This window comes from Pleurodeles waltl, chromosome 5 (assembly GCF_031143425.1).
Source record: "Pleurodeles waltl isolate 20211129_DDA chromosome 5, aPleWal1.hap1.20221129, whole genome shotgun sequence".
Classification (NCBI taxonomy): domain Eukaryota; kingdom Metazoa; phylum Chordata; class Amphibia; order Caudata; family Salamandridae; genus Pleurodeles; species Pleurodeles waltl.
In genome coordinates, this window is record NC_090444.1 from 1,631,486,252 (window position 1) to 1,631,505,149 (window position 18,898).

General features: G+C 45.7%; 1 protein-coding gene across 2 annotated transcripts in view; it reads right to left on the reverse strand.

Moving 5' to 3' along the window:
* The window catches only part of NBAS (NBAS subunit of NRZ tethering complex), a 1,762,396-nt gene that overhangs the window by 654,383 nt on the left and 1,089,115 nt on the right, over nucleotides 1–18,898 (reverse strand). For both annotated transcript variants that reach the window (XM_069235962.1, XM_069235961.1), the window contains exon 43: nucleotides 654–904. In XM_069235962.1, coding sequence (XP_069092063.1) covers nucleotides 654–904 — 251 coding nt within the window. The remainder of the gene's footprint in view (nucleotides 1–653; nucleotides 905–18,898) is intronic.

Here is an 18,898-nt window from a genome sequence, read left to right on the forward strand (position 1 = left end):
CAGTTAATTTCTGTAATACTTCCCAATTAAACTCACATGAACAGTAGCTCTTTTTCGAGATGCTCCTGCTAAGCGTTTCTCCACTACTACTCCCTGATGATTGGTCTGTACTACATAAAATGTAAGCATAGATGACTCATAGGGCTATTATCGTAACTTAAGCACATTGAACCATCATGCATTCAGCAGCTGTCTCTTATTTACTGACTTGGGTTTGGTGATTTGGTATTATATGGTCTGATACTGTACGGATACTGAAAACAATGTTCTCATTCAAGGACAAAGAAGTCATTCGCGCTGCAACTGCATATTCTTTCACTTCGCTACGGTAGCTGACAAGGTTACACTACATGGAGCTGACTGCCCTACAACAGACCTATGCATGCACATATTTAACTAAATCTCTTAGCATTTCATCCCACTTGAGAGAGATGAGCTTGACATCTTCATATTGATCCTGAGGCAAGGTTAAACCTTCTTTCAAGAGATGAGAAACCTGGGCGGGAGCATTCTACACACTAGCTATGTCTGCTGGGCCTAGAGAGCGGTGGCAGTGGTAACAGGCTGCACAGCGTGACCTTGTCAGTGCTTGCAAGATTGATTCCTTCGTATCTATTTATCAGACTCATCCCAAGGCGGGCGCGCGGCGGTACCTGGTGCCACGGCCTTGAGTTTCTTCAGCAGCTTGATGTGCGTGTCGGGCGTGATGGCCTTCTTCACCAGGTGGGCGCACCCGCAGCTCTCCAGGAGGGTGTAGAAGTACAGCATCCTCTGGAGGTCGTGGCTTTCAATGCTGGGGTAGACATACTTTGCCATGTGTTCGTAAAAGGCGACTGGGTTGCTTTTCAGGGTCTCAAAGAGACAGAGGATTCGAGCCCGCTCTTCTATTTCCACGGTGGATAAGCTGTGGGTGAAATATGCAAAGAAAGCGCTTACTTCAATTACAGTGCTCTGTGACAGGGGTTCGCGTGCATCAGCTGTACAGTGCAATCAAGCTTCCTTGCTTGGCCAAAAAGGATAACTGTCTCCACGTACACTCTGAGAAATCGAAATGTAAGTATTTGTGTGCTACCCCCTCACGTTCACTCTGGTATCGGAGTGAACAGGAGCAATATCCCCAATTATTTTCAATGTATGCAGAGGGTGTTTACAGGGAACTATGAGAGCAAACCAGGTTGTTACAACCAGAACTCTACCTACATTAAGGCAGTAAATGACGTAATACTGTTTACTACAATGCATTCGTATAAAAACATTGTCTAGACTGAATTTAAAAACTCCACTAATAAGAATACAAGACCATAAGACAAACACTATAAATTCGAAACCTCGGGGAGCAAGACAGAGCTGGACATTTTACTCCATGGACATCTAGGTCTTTCTCTAGGTGTCTGGGTGGTTAAGTATTTGAAATGAACACACAAAAATGACACGAAGCGCAAATCAAGATGCTCAAATATACACATTTCTAGAGGAGACAAGTGTACTCTATAATATTGAGATCATTTGCAAGATTTTTAAGATTCATACAAGAAAATGGTAGCTTCAGAGATTTAAAAAAATAAACAAATTATACAACTGAAAAATACTTTTCTTTAGTTGGAATCAAAGAGGGTTAGTCCTACAGATATGGTTTAGAAGCGTACAGAAGAAACACAAAGCCTTGTTTAACAGTACTTTTGTGGTATGTATATAGATATGCAACCATAAGAAAAAGTTACTTACCTGTGATGACAATGCTTCTGGTGGATACTCCATCAACCTCCAGATTCCTCGCCGTTTGAATATTCCTCCACCTGTCAGACGATCCAGAAAACCTCTCCTTTAATTCTCTCTTGAGGGCAGAGGGCACCAGCTTCATTCTGGTGCCAGAAGCAATGTCATGTGACTACAAAGGGCCACCACTAACCAGACGATGCCAGCCTCCACTTATTTGTTCCAAGCTATTGAAGAAGCAGAACCAGCATGGCATCTTGTAGAGAACGGTAGTGTAAGAGGATAAGAAGCTGAATCTTTTTATGGTGGCTCTTAATTATCCATCAAAACTGGGAGGTTGTTGGAATCAGTAAGGAATCTGCAGGTAAAACAAGTATCCACCAAGATTATGGTTGGGGAAGGTATGTAACTTTATCTTCTGATGAATTCTTCTGCCTGTGGACTTCTCACTTCTTCAACAGATTTCTAAGCAATAGCACCCCAGGAATGAACATCCTGATGTACAAGTCACTTACCTTCGGTAACTATATATCTGGTAGAGACATTTTCTAGTTGCAGATTCCTTACCTTAGAATTTCCCCCCAGGCATCAGACTGGATCCGGAGATTTTTTCTTTGAGCAATACCCTTGCACGTCAGTAGGTGCCGTCTGATAGAGACTTCTAGTTGCAGATTCCTTACCTTAGAATAGATACACAAGCAATGCCATCCTCGGAGGTGGGCTACAAACCAAGATCATACTAGAAAGTCCTGCCGGACCGAACTACCAAAGTAGCCATCCCGATGGACCTGACTGTCCAGGCAGTAATGTTTAGAAACGTGTGCAAGGATGCCCACGTAGCTGCCTGGCAGATATCCAGGACAGGAACTCCGCATGCTAATGCAGTGGAAGCAGCAGTTGCTTTGGTGGAATGAGCGCACAAGATGGGGATCATCGTGTGCTGGTTGGTATCTCCTGGCTATCTTAGCCAAAGCGTAGCACATATTAATGCAAAGAAGCACCCATCAAGAGATGGTACGTTTTTGCACCATCTTCCCTTTCTTCGTACCCACATATCCGACAAAGAGTTGATCGTCCACCAGGAAATCTTTAGTATGATTGAGATAGAACACCAACGCACCTTTTGGATCCAGGCGGTGGAGTCTCTCCTCCTCATGAGAAGGATGTGGAGGTGCATAAAAAGTAGGCAAGGTGATGGACTGCCATACATGAAAAAGTGTAACTACTCTGGGAAGGAAGGAGGCCTTAGTGTATAACACCACTTTGTCAGGGTGCACAGACAAAAATGGAGGCTTAGAAGAAAGTCTCAAGCTCACCGACTCTGCGAGCAGAAGTGATGGCAACAAGAAAAACAGTTTTGAAAGTAAGAAGCCGTAAGGGACAATTGTGCATCGGCTCAAAGTGAGTGCACATTGATTAAGTAAGTACAAGATTGAGGTCCCACTGAGACACGATAAACGGAGTGGGAGGCAACAAATGAGTGAGACCCTTAATAAAATGACTAACAAGAGGAGACTTAAAGAGTGAAGGCTGATCAGGCAACCTAAAAAAAAGGCTGAAATAGCCGATAAACAACCTTTAAGGGTGCCCAAAGTAGAGCACTGCTGGGTTAAAGAGAGAATGAACAAAAGAACCTCAGGAGAAGGAGCAGAGAGGGGTTCAACAGATTTGTTGGAACACCATGCCACAAATTTATGCCAACGAAGTCGGTCCAAAAGTGGCCAAGGGTAGCTCTCTCCGGATCATCACGGTGACTACGATGCCAACGAATCCCGTGGCGTCGACAGACGCCACCTACTGACGCGCAAGGGTATTGCTCGAAGAAAAAATCTCCGGATCGAGTCTGACGCTTGGGGGTAAATTCTAAGGTAAGGAATCTGCAACTAAAGGTCTCTATCAGATATGTAGTCACAATAGAAAATCCTACAACACAGACAAGGGAACATGACTGACTGACTCAGATGAAAGGGAGTCACTAACTTTGGAAGGAAAGGAACTTTGGTTCTAAGCAGCAGCTTGTCAGGCAAGAAAGAAGCAAAGAGAGGCTTGACAGCGCATGCAGCTCACTGACTTGTCTGGCAGATGGAATGGCAACAAGAAAAATGATTCTAAGGGTCACAAGAGTAAAGAACAACTATGAAGGGGCTCGAACAGAGACCCAATTAAAAAGGTAAGTACCAAATTTAAATCCCACTGAGACATATTAAAGGGAATGGGAGGGCAAAGTTTGGTTAGACCTTTCAAATACTCAGTACAGTAGAGGATTTGAAAAGGGACGGCTGCTCAGGGAGGCAGGGGAAGGTTGGCAAGGTCATAATATATTCATTCACTCTATCTTCAGTGCATCCTTATTGGGCCAAAGAAAGTGCAAACTTGAAGATGTCTGATGAGCGAAATTTCAAGGGTTCAGGCTGGTGGCATATGCACTCAGCAACAAAAATCTTCTACCTCACGGAAGGGTCCATTTCTGCAGACAAGATGACACCCACTGCATCTTCAGGCAGCTGTAAAACAGACACCCACTTAATCGCCATGCATGGAGGTGCAGGGTCTGAATATTCAAATGGAGGATGTGACTTTCCCATTAGGAAAGAAAGTCCATCCTCTGAGGAAGATGAAGTGGGGAACAAAAAAGGGTATAGAAGGTCTCCATACCACACCCTTCTTGGCCAATCTGATGCTACAAGGTTAACTTGGGCCCGGTCTTGGCTGATCTTCCTAAGTACTTGAAAAAGCAAGGGTATGTGAGGAATGTGTAGTGAAGAGGAAAACTCCACTTCAACCAAAGAGCATCCCCACAGCACCTTGCTTTGGGTACTGGAGGGAACAGAATGTCAGGCAATGAGAAATGGAATGAATGGCAAAAAGATCCACATAAGGCAGGCCACATGCTTCACAACCTCTAGGCGTCGAGGCTACTCATGATCAGCAAAGTGATAAGATAGTCGGCCGAGCTATTCAGAGAGCTGGCAAGCTGATTTGCTGTGATCCACACTTCCTGTCAGAAGACTCCTGAAAAAGAGGCTGACTCTACTTCCCTTTGCTAGTAAGGCCAGATTATGGTCATATTGCATGTCCAAATCTGGATGACTAACTTTGAAGGGAAGGCAGATATGCCTTCAACGCTAGACAAATGGATCTCCATTCTCGCAGATTTATAGATTTATATGCTGCTTCCGGTCTGCTGGTTTACAGAGGCCTCTGACCTCCAGTTCCTTTCTCCTGTTCCTCCACATGAGTTCCTCATCCTAGAGTGGAAGCAGCTGTTACTACCGTGGCTATGGCCGGAGGGGTTTGAAATGCCATCCCTTACACTAGGTTCGCCTCCAAACCCCATGAGGCAAGCTGTGGTGCAGATCCTTGTAAATTGTTACAGAGTTCAATAGATCTCCCAGTGTTGGAACTACTGCCTGTGGAGGCACCAATGACCCTGATGTGCCAGAGGGAATGTGTGACCAGGAAGACACAAGAAGATAGCAGACTGAGCAGGCATAAGACAAAAGGGACTAAAACACAAGCACCTTACTGAAAATGCGGCAATAGGTTATGTATGTCCCATATTCTCTATGTAGGTGGAAAAATGCCTGCAACAAGGGGGTGTCCAGCACCGCCTCTAAGAACACAAGATGCTGGAAGGGCTCCAGATGAGATGTGGGCACATTAATGGGAAAACCTAGGCTGTACAATACTGCCAACTGGAGAAGAAATCATATAATTTCCAGAACCCTGGCTTTCAGGAGCCAGTCGTCTAGGTAGGGGAAAATTGACATTCTCGACATTTTCAGATAGGTGGCCACCACTGTCTTCATCTTTGTAAAGACTCACGGTCCTGAAGTTAGGCAAAAGGAAAGGACCACAAACTGGTAGTGAGTCGAGCCCACAAATAATCACAAGCAATTTCTGTGGGTCCTCAAGATTGGTAGGTGGAAATACATAGCATGCAGATTGAGTGATGACACTATCCAGTCTCCCAGTTCCACTGCCCAAAGAATCTACGCGAGGAACAGCTTCTTGAACTTCTCCTTTCAAAGGAAAATATTCAACACCCTGAAGTCCAGGGCTGTATGGAGTCCACTGTCATTCTTTGGCTAAAGAAAGTACCACAGCTCCTTTATGAAGCAAGGCTACCACCACTTGCTGCAGAAAAGGAAGGTGGTCCTGTGAAATATCTGAATGAGGATAGATCTGGGGAGGGTACTGGTGAAAGGGGAGGGAATACTCATTTTTTTTTACAATCAATAAGCCCCACTGGTCCAACATTATGGCCTTTCTGGCCTGTTAAAAAGAGGACAATAGCCGTCACACTGGTCGAGTGCCCCTTCAAGAGCTAACTCGAGTTGCTTCACTCCGGTGGTCAGGGAGGAGAAAGAGACAGAAGAAAAAGAGGTGATATTGGGCTGAGAACGGATACAACTTTTCCCCTCCTGTTGCCCCTGTACTGATGCACAAAAATGGGTTTGGGCTTGTGTCTGAGCCAGGGCTGCTGGTGGGAATTAAAACTTCTCCCAAACTTATGAAATGTTCAAAATCCCTGTCTCTCTCTCTTCTGAGGGTGCAGCCCCAGGGATAAAGCAGACCCCAAGCTGCTCTTGAAATGCTCCAAGATGGAGTCAACCTTTTCTCCGAGGAGTTTGGAGCAATCCAACAGAGGATCCATAAGGGTGGACAGGACATCATTTGAAAATCCAGATGTTTGCAGTCAGATGTGTCTGTGGCCCACCACTGATGTTCTTAAAGCTCTGGTAACTAACTTTGCACTATCGAGATCCTCAAAGCCGCATAGCCATCACATACAAAGTCTACAAAGTGCAGCTGAAGTTCATCAGGCAATCTGAGTGCAATGACGCTGGCCATGTCCCAAGAAGCACGAATGTACCTGCTTGGGAGATATGTGGCATTAACGGGCTAGACTACCAGCAGCACAATTTTTCTTGGACCATGCCTCAAGCCCTTTTGAATCCCTGTGGCCAGAGGAGAGTGTCCGCTGAAAATTTAGAGGAGAAAAAGGACTGAATGACCACGTTTCAGGGGAGAGTTGTCCAGACGAAATTGGGGATCATCGTGTGCTGGTTGGTATCTCCTGGCTATCGTTCTATTGGTGACAAAAATAGATGAGGGTTTAGACCAGGTGGCAAGAAGAGGGCCCAGAAGGGCCTCATTAAGGGAAGGTGTTCAGCCAAATAGGGAACAAGTTGCAGAAGCTCAGTTAAAATATTGGCCCTACTTCCCACTGTGGGCAAAGATAAGCCCAATGTTTCTGCTGCATACCTATTGGTGGTAAAGTAGAAGGCTACCCCTGAGCACAGTGACCTCCACTACCTCTTGAAAATCCTTTGGGATTTCCTGGGGGTCTCCATTGTCATCCTGACCTGACTCCGCACCAAAGAGGTCATACAAGGAATAGTTTTTCTCCTTGATTCTTCTATGAGGCACTGTTCCTCTATCCTTGACCTCTGAATGGGCTGAGAAAGCTGTGAAACTGAAGGAATCAGCTCCTATATGTGTGAATCGATGCTGACTGCATGGGAGGTACGACCGGGACTGGCGTCGAGGATGTCAGGTGCAATGAAGGCCTGGCCTGGGTAGGTGCTGGTGCCATGGAAGGTACCAATGGTGCCAGTGATATGAAGGCTGCGAACAGCTACCAGTGGCAGTCCGCAGGACAACCCGCGTGGACCCATAGAGGCAGAAGGTGCTCCAGAGGGGAGCATCACCACCTGAACACCCACCTCAAACACGTATGGCGTCAGATGCAAACTGGCCACCCGTAAGTCGAGGGTGAGCTGCGTGCCAGTTGCTGGAATCAGTGTGGTGCCAGGGCCTCCACCGGTGGTGTCAGCTCCATAGTTATTTTGATTTCAAACAGCTTCATCTCTGAAGAGAAGCATGGGAGATAAGCTTGGAACAGAACTCCTCAAAGAATGACCTCTCCTTTTCTTCCAGCAACTGTCTCACCTCTTAATATATTACCTCTTAGATATCAACATCGAAGACCCTGGTGACTTCGACCTTGATGAAGGCCTTGACCTGCATCTGTCCCTCCTGTTATTGTTGGCTTGGACCATAAAGAATTTAGCTTTCCTCTCTTTATTGGTTTTCGATGCACACTCTGGTGTGACTCGCAGACCTAAATCTAGTGACCTGAGCTTAGACATCAGAGGGAAACCTCATGGAGGTCAATAACTGACACCTGACTCCCACAGTATTTACAGCATTTGAAACCTGAGCATTTAGAGAGATGACATGCTCGCTGGTGCACTAAAGAAAACATTTTTGTGAGAGAATAATCACTGTGAAGAGTTCCAGACCATGTCGAAAGTGCAGAATAAATGGAACTGATGACATATCGACAGTGGAGGTGCTTTCTAGTCACTGAGAACCAATGACATCATTTCTGATACTGGAATGAAGCCAACACACCCTCATCATTGAGAGAGAGAGGTATGGGAAACATTTTCTGGACCAGTCTCACGCGTGGATAATTTTTCAAAGAGGTGAGGAATCTGCAATAGAAATATCCATCATAACGATCCCCTTGCATCTTGCTTGTCTTTTGCATCACTGATAGGTGATGTTACATAATCCCTACAGGCTTATGTATCTGTATATGTTGATCAATACTGTGAAAAAACACCTAGGAAGCTGATCCCTCCAATGAGCTGTGTAAATTCCTCAAAATGCCCTCACCTGGAGAACGCTTAGAATCACACCAGAATGTTGGCTACTTCTATTAATGTACTTTTTGCTTTATGCTTCACTTACATATTTCCTATTCAGATTTGTTAACACACAACTTCATCATATTAGGTTTGTTGTTTTCTATGGAATGGATCTGGCAGGAAAGATAATGGAACGTTCTTCCCACTGACATCAAACAAACAAAAAGTGACGGGTGGAATGCTTGAAAATAATCAAACCACTGGCAATCGCTTGGGTAGCATTTCAACCCATCGTTCTTTTGCCCACTATGGCATCTCGATTAGGCCAAAGCAATCAATCAGCCTTGGACCTCTCCAGTAGAACATGCCAGCCTAAACTACCAAGCCAGGTTCTCGCTGAACCGAACACAAGCTACCCAAGACCGGGATCAGCATAGTTGAACCTCTTCAGTCAGGTGCAGATTGGTTCCACTGATAACCAAGAACAGTGGAAGCCTCATGAGTACACACACAGTTGTGGTAGACATTGAATGCATTAATAGTCCATACTGGTTCGGCCCTATCAGGCTTCCTTTCAATGATAGCCTCTCTTTCCATTTTTAATCCAGCATTATGACTTTTCATTCTTGGAGAATGTGGAAAATATCCAGATTCTCCTTGAGCACAGGTCAACACCACAACTATCTACTCTCCAAGATCTAGCTGGAATCCATAGATGAATGACTGCAAACAGTGAGCATCATTAAGAACTTGAGTAAAGATTAACATCTCTCTTTGGTACCAGTTATCAAAGAAGTCTCAAAGAAATATTGTTTTTAAATTTAATTGCAGAACTATTTGCTACAGTTCTTTTCCTTCTCATACCACTTGCAAGTTGTTTCTGTGACATCAGAACTCACATTTGGTACCTGTCAACATCCTGGAGTTCCAAAGGCTGCCCAAAGAACATGTTATTTGCCTTTGACAATGCTATTTATGGTGGATCTTCTATCTGACCGCAGATTCCTCACCTCTAGACTATTCCTCAGACACCAGACTGGATCTGTAAATTTTACATATAAGAGCTCCCAGGTGCCACAAGGTGGCACCATACAACTCATAGGTTTCAGTCTGCCCCAGAAGTGATGCAGAGGAGTCGCATATAAGCGTCACACCTGTGCACCAATGTCAGTTTCTTGCTTGACTCCTTTCAAACCCTTGGAACAGTGCCACAAAACAAATTTTGGAACCAACACACAGATCTCCAGTTTCAGATCTTCTGAGATGGTTAAAATAGACCACTCAAAAGAGCAAAGGTGGGGGCACAGTGAGGAATATGCAGTTACATAGAGTATCCACAGGACAGAGCGTCACCAAAGGCAAGTACCCTGTTCTTCTTATGATTGACTATTCTAATTAAAGATTCCTCACCTTTAGAAAAAATAACCAAACAGTACCTTCAGGAGTTGGGGTTGAAAAGCCACTCCTGTTGGACTTGTCTGTTAAGCAAGCAGTGCTTTGTGAACGCATGCACCAATACTCATATTGCAGCATGACAAATGCCAGGGACAGGTACTCTGCGTGTCAACACATCGATGGCAGCCTTAGTCCAAGTCAAATGGGCTCGAAGTCCTTTCAGAAGCTGCTTTTTGACCAATGTGTAGCAGATATTGATACAGAGCACTATCCAGGTTAGCAAAGTTGTTTTGTGCACAGCCTTTACTTTTTTCACCCCATAGAATACCACAAAAAGCAGATCGTCCACTAGATGGTCCTTGGTAAGATCGATGTAAAAGCTTAAAGCTCTTGGGGTGCAACCGATGACGCATCTTCTCCTATTTCAAGAGGTGAGGAGGGGCAAAGAATGTTGGGGGTGTGATGGACTGCCCAACATAGATACAAGTCATGACTTTTGGCAAGGTCACCAGAGCCCTCAGCACCAGTTTGTCTGGAAAAAACATGTGGGGTAGTGTGGTTGTACTGATAAAGCCTGGAACTCAGTCATGTGATGACCAGAAGTCATTGTGAGGAGGAAGACAGTCTTTAAGGTCAGAAGAGAAAGTGAGCAGCTGCTCATCGGTCCAAAGGGCGGCCACATGGTGAACATTAAGACAAAGTTAGGGTTCCACTGTGGCATCAAAAATAGTTTAGGAGGAAACATGTGTCAAACCTCTAATTACCCACATCAAAGCATGTGAATAAACAAGGACGGTTGGCCCAGCGAACACAATAAGACAGAAAGAGCTGACAAATACTCATTAATAGTGAGCACTGCAAGACCTTGCTGGACCAAAGTCAAAACAAACAATGAAATATCTGAAAGCTTGCCTTGTAAAGGGTCTGGCTTTAAGGCTCCACACCAGGCCACAAATGTGTTCCAGTGCCCGGCTAATTGAACTTCACAGACTGATGACTGGCAGCAAGAATGACATCCAGAGACTCAGATGGTAGATCAAATGCAGTCAACTGCGTGCTCCTCAAGCTCCATGTATGGACGTGTAAATAGTGCAGGTTCGGGTGCAGAACACTGTCCTGCTGCTGAGACAGAAGAGCCTCCAAAAGTGCTGATCTTAGCAGGGGACAGATGCTCATGCCAAGAAGTTCGCAGTACCATTCTCTTCTGGCCCAATTTGGAACCACTATAATTACTTGGGATCAGTTGTTCCTGATCTTCTTCAGAACTCAGCGCAGGAGAGACAGAGGTGAAAATGTGTACAGGAGGCCTGTGCTTCACTCCAGCCAGAATGCATCTACTAGCAAGAGTTTTTACACAAACCCCCTGCCCCCCCACTGTTAGACCATGCCTTGTACCACCACTGAATGCAGACATCGTTCATGATCGAACAGGCGAATGGGCTTGTCTGTCTTGGCGTTCAAATATCCCACCAGGTGTTTCACAATCAGGAAGATGTCCTGATGCTCCAGTTTACTCCAGAGGTGCAGAGCCATTCTGCCATGCCTGATGTTCATGAGAACCTGTACCAGTACATGTTGATGGATGGTAGGAATATTCCAGATGAATGTCAGGCAACTCCAACAAACGGCTATGGAGCTGTGTTTCCACGGGGAACCAGAGTCATCTTATTCTACCACTCTCAGATGACCTCTCCAACCCAGCAGTGATTAATCCATCACCATGTCAGCTCTGGGTGATGACCGGAGTGGGGTCCTCCGCTGGTCCAATTTGTGGTTGAGAAACTACCACTGCAGATTATGTTACATCACCACCAAAACCTGAATGGCATCTGGCAGGTTGCCATGGTGCTGGCCCCACTGAGACTTTAGATTCCACTGCAGAACCTGCATATGTCACCTGGGGTATTCAATCAGTAGGATGCAGGAAGCTAACAGATCAAGAAGTTCAAGAACTACACTTACCAAGATCCAGGACAGAGGTTGAAACAACACCAGAATATGCTAGATTCTATGTAACTGAGGGAAGGCCCTAAACTGCACATTGTCAAAGACAGCTCCTATAGAACAACAACAATATAAAGGAGTTAGGAGCAACTACAGCTCATTGATCTAGAAACTCAATGATGTCAGGAGGTTCGTCTTTATCTCAGGGTGGTCTCCAACTCACTGTAGCAAGTTCGCCTTCAACAGACGGCCGTGGGGCTATGGGAAAACAGGTATTGCCAGCTTCTTAAGATGGATGGTGACCACCGCCACCCCTTTCGTGAACACCCAAGGGGCACTGGTGAGGCTGAAGGGGAGCACAGCAAACTGAAAATGCTCTTGGCCTAATTTGCACCAAAATCACGTTTTCAGGACTGCATGAAAGTTATATAGAAATACAGGTCCTGCAGGGATAAGGTGACCATCCAGTCGCTCAGATGCAGGGCAGAGAGACCTGGGCCAGTGTGAGCTTTTTGAATTTGTCCTTCAGTATGAAGGCGTTCAGAGGATAAAAATCTAAGATAGGCCGAGGTCATTCGGCTTGAGTAAACAGCAAGTATAACAACCAGTCCCTACATCTGAGTCCTGAATCATCTTGATGACTCATTTAGAGGGTTAAATTGGCACCATTTTGCATTGGAATGAGCAGGTACTCTGAGAGCCGTTCTGATGTGGGAGGAAGGTGAGGCAGGGCAGTAAGTAATGGGAGAGCACATCCATGTTTAACAATTTGGAGAACCCATCTGTTGAACTGTTGGATATAATTAATCACCAACCTGAAAGAAAGTGCTGCGTCCTGCCTCCCACAGGGTGGTTGTGCAACACTAATGGCAAGCAAAAGCAGCCAGACAGCTGTTGCTGCAAGGTAGGAGGACTGATGCTGATTGGGAACTTGTGTGTTGTCCCGGGCTCACTGTGCCACTGGATTCAAGCTAGCCTGGCTGATGAGGGGTGAAACCCCGAAACCGGTCCCAGGATGCTTGTTTCCGGTCCAGGGAGAACCTGGCCTGGCAGTTCGGGCTGGACTGTTCCCATGAGGAACAGGGTCAAGACTGATTTGCATATGGCTGGGTTCAAACTGGGGTGGCATGGTGAGCAAAATAATGGATGGATTAAACCCAGATCTGTGACTGGGGGTGAATGTTTGATTGGTTCCGCTTTCCGTCCATCCAGTTACGCTATCCCACAGCGTTTGTGTTTTGCTTTGCTTTTGCCGCCCTAAGTGCGCCGGGTATGCCCAGACGTGGGTCCCGGGCTCACTGTGCCACTGGATTCAAGCTAGCCTGGCTGATGAGGGGTGAAACCCCGAAACCGGTCCCAGGATGCTTGTTTCCAGTCCAGGGAGAACCTGGCCTGGCAGTTCGGGCTGGACTGTTCCCATGAGGAACAGGGTCAAGACTGATTTGCATATGGCTGGGTTCAAACTGGGGTGGCATGGTGAGCAAAATAATGGATGGATTAAACCCAGATCTGTGACTGGGGGTGAATGTTTGATTGGTTCCGCATTCTGTCCATCCAGTTACGCTATCCCACAGCGTTTGTGTTTTGCTTTGCGTCTACCAGAGCTGCAGCATTATCTACAAAAGGATCTGGGATGACTGCAGTTGAGGCTGGGTAGACAGGCACTGTCCGTAAGCCGACTCCCTGGAGTAGCCTTGGAATTTCCTTAACTGGTGAGGAAACTGTTTGGCAGGGGACAAAAGTCCCAGAGAGTGCGATGTCACCCTACTTTCCTTAATGGATTCTAGGGCAGAATCCTCCTTTTCACCAAATAGGTATGAACCATTGATAAGCATATTCATATGGGAGGCCTATGTATCTCCAGAAAAACACGTGGCTCACATTGGCACATGGCACTGAGCACCACATTGGTAACAACCACTCGCCCCAGGCAATCAGTAGTAACAAGGGCTGCACAAATCACATTTTTGGCCACACCTTGGTGGTTTTCAATGGCCTGAGGTGAGGTGGCCCTAAGTTCTTCTGGGATCACAAGCAAGATGACGCAGACCACATCTCAGAGGGCGTGCATTTGCATATACCAACTCACTAAACAAACAGCACCGACCTCAATCCTAGACTAAGTGAGCCGAAGAAGACATTTGCTTCCTAAATGCCTCAATTGTCTTCAACTCCCTGTCAACGTGGCGTTCCAAGGCATCACCTAGCAGCGTGAGGGAGCACTGTTATGAAACGTTTCTGGATCCAGTCTGGATCTGCTGTGATAAATATCCATCAGGAATGCTTTTTTCTCATAACAATAATTGCAAAACTCAGTCATGTGATTACTCTACATTCTAAAACGGAGTAAGCCAGCTCCACTGGCTCCTGTACAGAACCATATTAAGTTCAAGATCTTTAGACATGTTCGCTCATTATGCTGCACTGTGATACCTTCTGATCTGGTAGAGGCCCCTAGATTCGGAATTAAGAACTGACAAACAAGAGGATGAGCATTTACTATTGAGGCTACCCAGCTCCGGAAATTGAGACCTGGCTCTAATCACTTAAAATTCTGTATATCCATGAAGTCCTGGCCTTTTCCTGAGGAGGGGGCTGCCAGCAGCTTTGAATGCCCTGACAACCTAGTAATAGCACCAAGTTGCTTTGGTAGGCAAACATTTGCTAAATAAATAAAATCATATAGATTTACAACACCGTCACTGTGGCCGTAATCCATAACAGTCTCCGCCAATGGACCTGCAGGTTGATGTGGTTCAGAGACAATATAATTGGCAAGGTATAAAGACGAGAGTCCTCCATTAGGCTAGATCCTGGTGAGGAGGTGAAATGTATACAACATAATGAATTTTGATAGACTAGATTTCCATTTTACAATGTGTTTGTGTTTTTACACTTTGATATTCATTAGAATGACCTTTGTCTACATAAAAGTGAGGAAAGGGGTCCATTTTTAGGCAATACTGGAGCATTTTCTTTTAGATTTATTTGGGCTGTGCGTTTGCTTCCAAACGCATTTTCGTTTACATTCAAATTTAATAGTTTCCTTCAAAACAGCTCTTGAAAGTATGATAGGTCCAGGGAAAGAGTATAAGGCAGTCCACCTATTGTTTGAGCAGTGGTAGTACAGTGAGAACTCTGCAATAAAAATGAGATTGACATTACAAGCATTCATTGAAACTTCAATTAACAGCACACCCTTTATAAACTTTTTCACGATTGCTTTGTGGAGAGTTCGCTTTAGGTGCAGTTATTTCCATGTAGCGTTCAACACCCACACAAACTTAGGCCTTATCTTTGAATGCCTCTACCTGCACCCTCTGTGACACACAGGAAAGGAAGGGTGTGGAAACTGAACAAAAAACACAGAATGCAAAACTGAAGGATTCCAGTGATTTTCTTACAAGTCTGATTTTGCATGTATAATGGTGATGATGGGCAGAAGTTCTCTATCTCAGAGAGTGTCTTAGATGCTAGTATGGCACCTAGAGTCCAACTGACATTGTCGCCCTCTATTGGGAGAAGCAAGAAGGAACACTCACCTGGACCTCAATAATCACAATACCTTGTGAAAATGCACAAACCATTCGCCCTCCTCATCCCAGACATTGCAGATTGAGAATGAGGGCACTCAAAAACATTGCTTGCAACTTCTTTCTAATAACACTGTCCCTTACAGAAACTTCTATTTACCTACAACATAATTCCCTATATTGTTGCCTGACTGGAATATACACCTGGTAGTACTATACTTCTCCAGGTAAGAAGACCCACAGAAGTAAACACAGATGGTATTCCAGGCTCAACACAAAAACACCCTGCTGAATCACAGTAAACAAAAAAACCTTATGCGCTGAAACTGCAGGAGCGTTCAACTCCACTAGCGGGTTGCTGTGAAAGGATACACTATCCAGATTGAAGGTAAGGGTTGTCAGACTGTCTGTGTACAGTCCCCTCTAGGGTGTCCTACATTCTTGAAGTCAAGAAGATCTGGGCTGACAAATGTCATTCAGGTTTCCCCATCATCTCAGATGTTCAACCAGACAGAAAATGCTATGTTTAATTTACATAGGCCTGGACATTCATGTGTTGAACTGTTCACATGTATAAGGGAAATATGCTACCTCTGCGCTACTTTTCTAAAAGAAGACAGCCTCGGGAATTGATTTAACTTCCTTTGCATGGCCAAGTGTTCTACTGTTATCATTTCCATGTTTACTCCTTATTTCTCAGGTCGCATCCATATTTAAGCGGGAGGGGCCCAAGGTCTCAATAGTGTTTTCATATACGCGCATTGCGTTATACTACTGCTCCAAGTGCAAAGCCAAGCAGATTCTATCAAGAAATATATACATATCCATTTCAATACCTTTCTGAATTTTAGGTAGCAGGAATACATCTAACCAGAAAATATTACAGCCTTGAGTTGAAAATGCCTTTTCTATTGTTTGCACAGTATGTACCCTGAAGGAATGTTCTCATTTTAACTAAGTCATTATAGTCATTTTTCTACCCTGTAAAACTGGTACAGTTCAGTCTTTATTGGGGTCATTATGGCTCAGTGATGGTAGACTTTTTTGATATCTTTACCTACCAGGGAAAATATCTGGAATGTCAGTCCAATGACCACGCAAATTGGGTTCAATGTCTTTTTAAATGCAGATTTTGTGGAATATAAATGCTATTTAATAACGACAACAAAGCAAAAATTATCTTTCTCCATTATGCCCCTATTTAATGATTTCATAAGTTAACCTAAAATCATTTCCCACCTGCAAGAATCCAGATGTCAGATCTGGGCCCAAGCAGAGAAGAATTTCCACTATTATGATTTGAAAAGTATCTTTTACAGTGGTTATCTGTCAAAAAATGTTTTGTCTAACAATCAGCTGTTACACCTCATGCTCAAGCATACTGTTGCTCAAGTATATTTGTTAACAGTGGATTGAAATTTTCATGTCAATTAGGTCATCTCTCTTTTAGTCTTTTACTAGTCCCTCCATTCACTGCATCCGGCAAAAAAGAGATGACATGCATTGCGAGCCAAAACAAGTACTCAGACATTCAAAAAGGTTAAGCAATCCTGCTAATGAGAGAAGTTATGTCACCCAGTATATATGAAAAATCTATCCAGAAGGAGATACTTATTCAGCTATTTTCGACCTCCCAGAGTTAGGATTCTGTGTGGTACTATCAATATTCCACACACTACACAATTCCAAGTAAGAAACAGAAAAGATATTAACCTTAAAGACTGGTTTATTTAACAATGATATTTTTCCAAGTGGCAAATCATTTTATCCCAATTGCTTCCTGAGATGTTGCAGTTGTTTTCTTATTGCTTCTTAAGTACAAAAGAGATTCTGCTCGGATAAGACATTTATAGACATTAAGGGCCTGATTTGGAGTTTGACAGACAGGTTACTCTGTCACAAATTTGACGGATATCCCGTCCGCCATTTTACAATCTCAATGGACTATAACGGGATCGCAAAACAGTGGACAGGCTATCCATCATGTTTGTGATGGAGTAACTCCCTACGTCAAACTCTAAATTAGGTTGTAATTAAACTACAGCAGTCCCTCTGGAAGCAACAAATAAAAATTGTCTAATATGTCTCACTTACACTATGGATTCTTAAACATCATGTTTCTTTGTAGGCCACATACATTGGAGAAAACCTGTAAAACAATATGCTTTCTCAACTATTTATAAAGGTATTTATTTTACATACACCAGATCAGTGAAATATCACACTAAGGGTTGGCGGTGGCGGCAAGACCGCTGACAGCGTGGCGGTGCAGGACCGCCAAATGATGACAATTGAAGTGAACTGGCTGTATTGCAGCCAGTTCACCACCTCCACCACCAGGGGGGTACGACCGCCTGGCCGAAGGTTGACCACCTTCGACCCGGTGGTCCACCTAACACCACCCATGGTATTTTGAGCATCCTCACTGCCAGGGATTATGTGGCGGCAGCCCCTCCACGTAATCCCTGATGGTAACGATTCTGGCGACAGGAATACTCATTCCTGTCGCCACTGCAGGACTCCCCCTCCATGTAGAACCCGACCCCCATCTGAAGCCCTCCAACCCCCCAAGAAGTGACACCCCCCGATTCCCATTCCAAACCCCCCTGCCCCCATCCCCATTCCAAACCCCTCAGCCCCGTACATCCATGCACACACACAACCATACATGCACATTCACTCACACACACATGCACACATGGCCACGACACCCCCGCAAACACTTAGGGGGTGATTCTGATTCTGGCGGGCGGCGGAGGCCGCCCGCCAGAATTCCGCCCCCATTATACCGCTCCGCGGTCAGAAGACCGCGGAGGGTATTATGAGTTTTTCCCTGGGCTGGCGGGCGGTCTCCAAAAGACCGCCCGCCAGCCCAGGGAAAAACTCCCTTCCCACGAGGATGCCGGCTCGTAATCGAGCCGGCGGAGTGGGAAGGTGCGACGGGTGCAGTGGCACCCGTCGCGTATTTCAGTGTCTGCAAGGCAGACACTGAAATACTTTGCGGGGCCCTCTTACGGGTCCCCGCGACCCCCCCTACCGCCATCCTGTTCATGGCGGCTTTCCCGCCATGAACAGGATGGCGGTAGGGGGGGGTCAGAATCCTCATGGCGGCGGAGCGCGCTCCGCCGCCATGAAGGATTCCCCCGAGCAGCGGTAAGTCGGCGGGAGCCCGCCGACTTGCCGCTTCTGACCGCGGCTGAACCGCCGCGGTCAGAATGCTCGTGGGAGCACCGCCAGCCTGTTGGCGGTGCTCCCGTGGTCGGTGGCCCTGGCGGCCACCGGCCGCCAGGGTCAGAATGACCCCCTTAGTTACAAATGCACACATACACTTGCATACACACAAACACACACAACACCCCTACCCCCTCCATTCACACAAACACACACCCCCATTCACGCACGCAACACTCAACACCACTCCCTCCCCTGTCGGTCGATCACCTTATCTGGTGGTGGCGGTTGTCGTCCGGGAGGTAACGGGGTCCATGGCGCTTGCTGTGCCGCCAGTGCCCGCCAACACAACACCGCCACGTCTATTACTAAGTCATAATAGGCGTGGCGGTGTTCTTTTGACGGAGATGACCAACACACCCTGTCCAGACCCCACTTTTGGCAGCAGCACAGGCAGGAAAATTAGGCAGATTAGGAGGT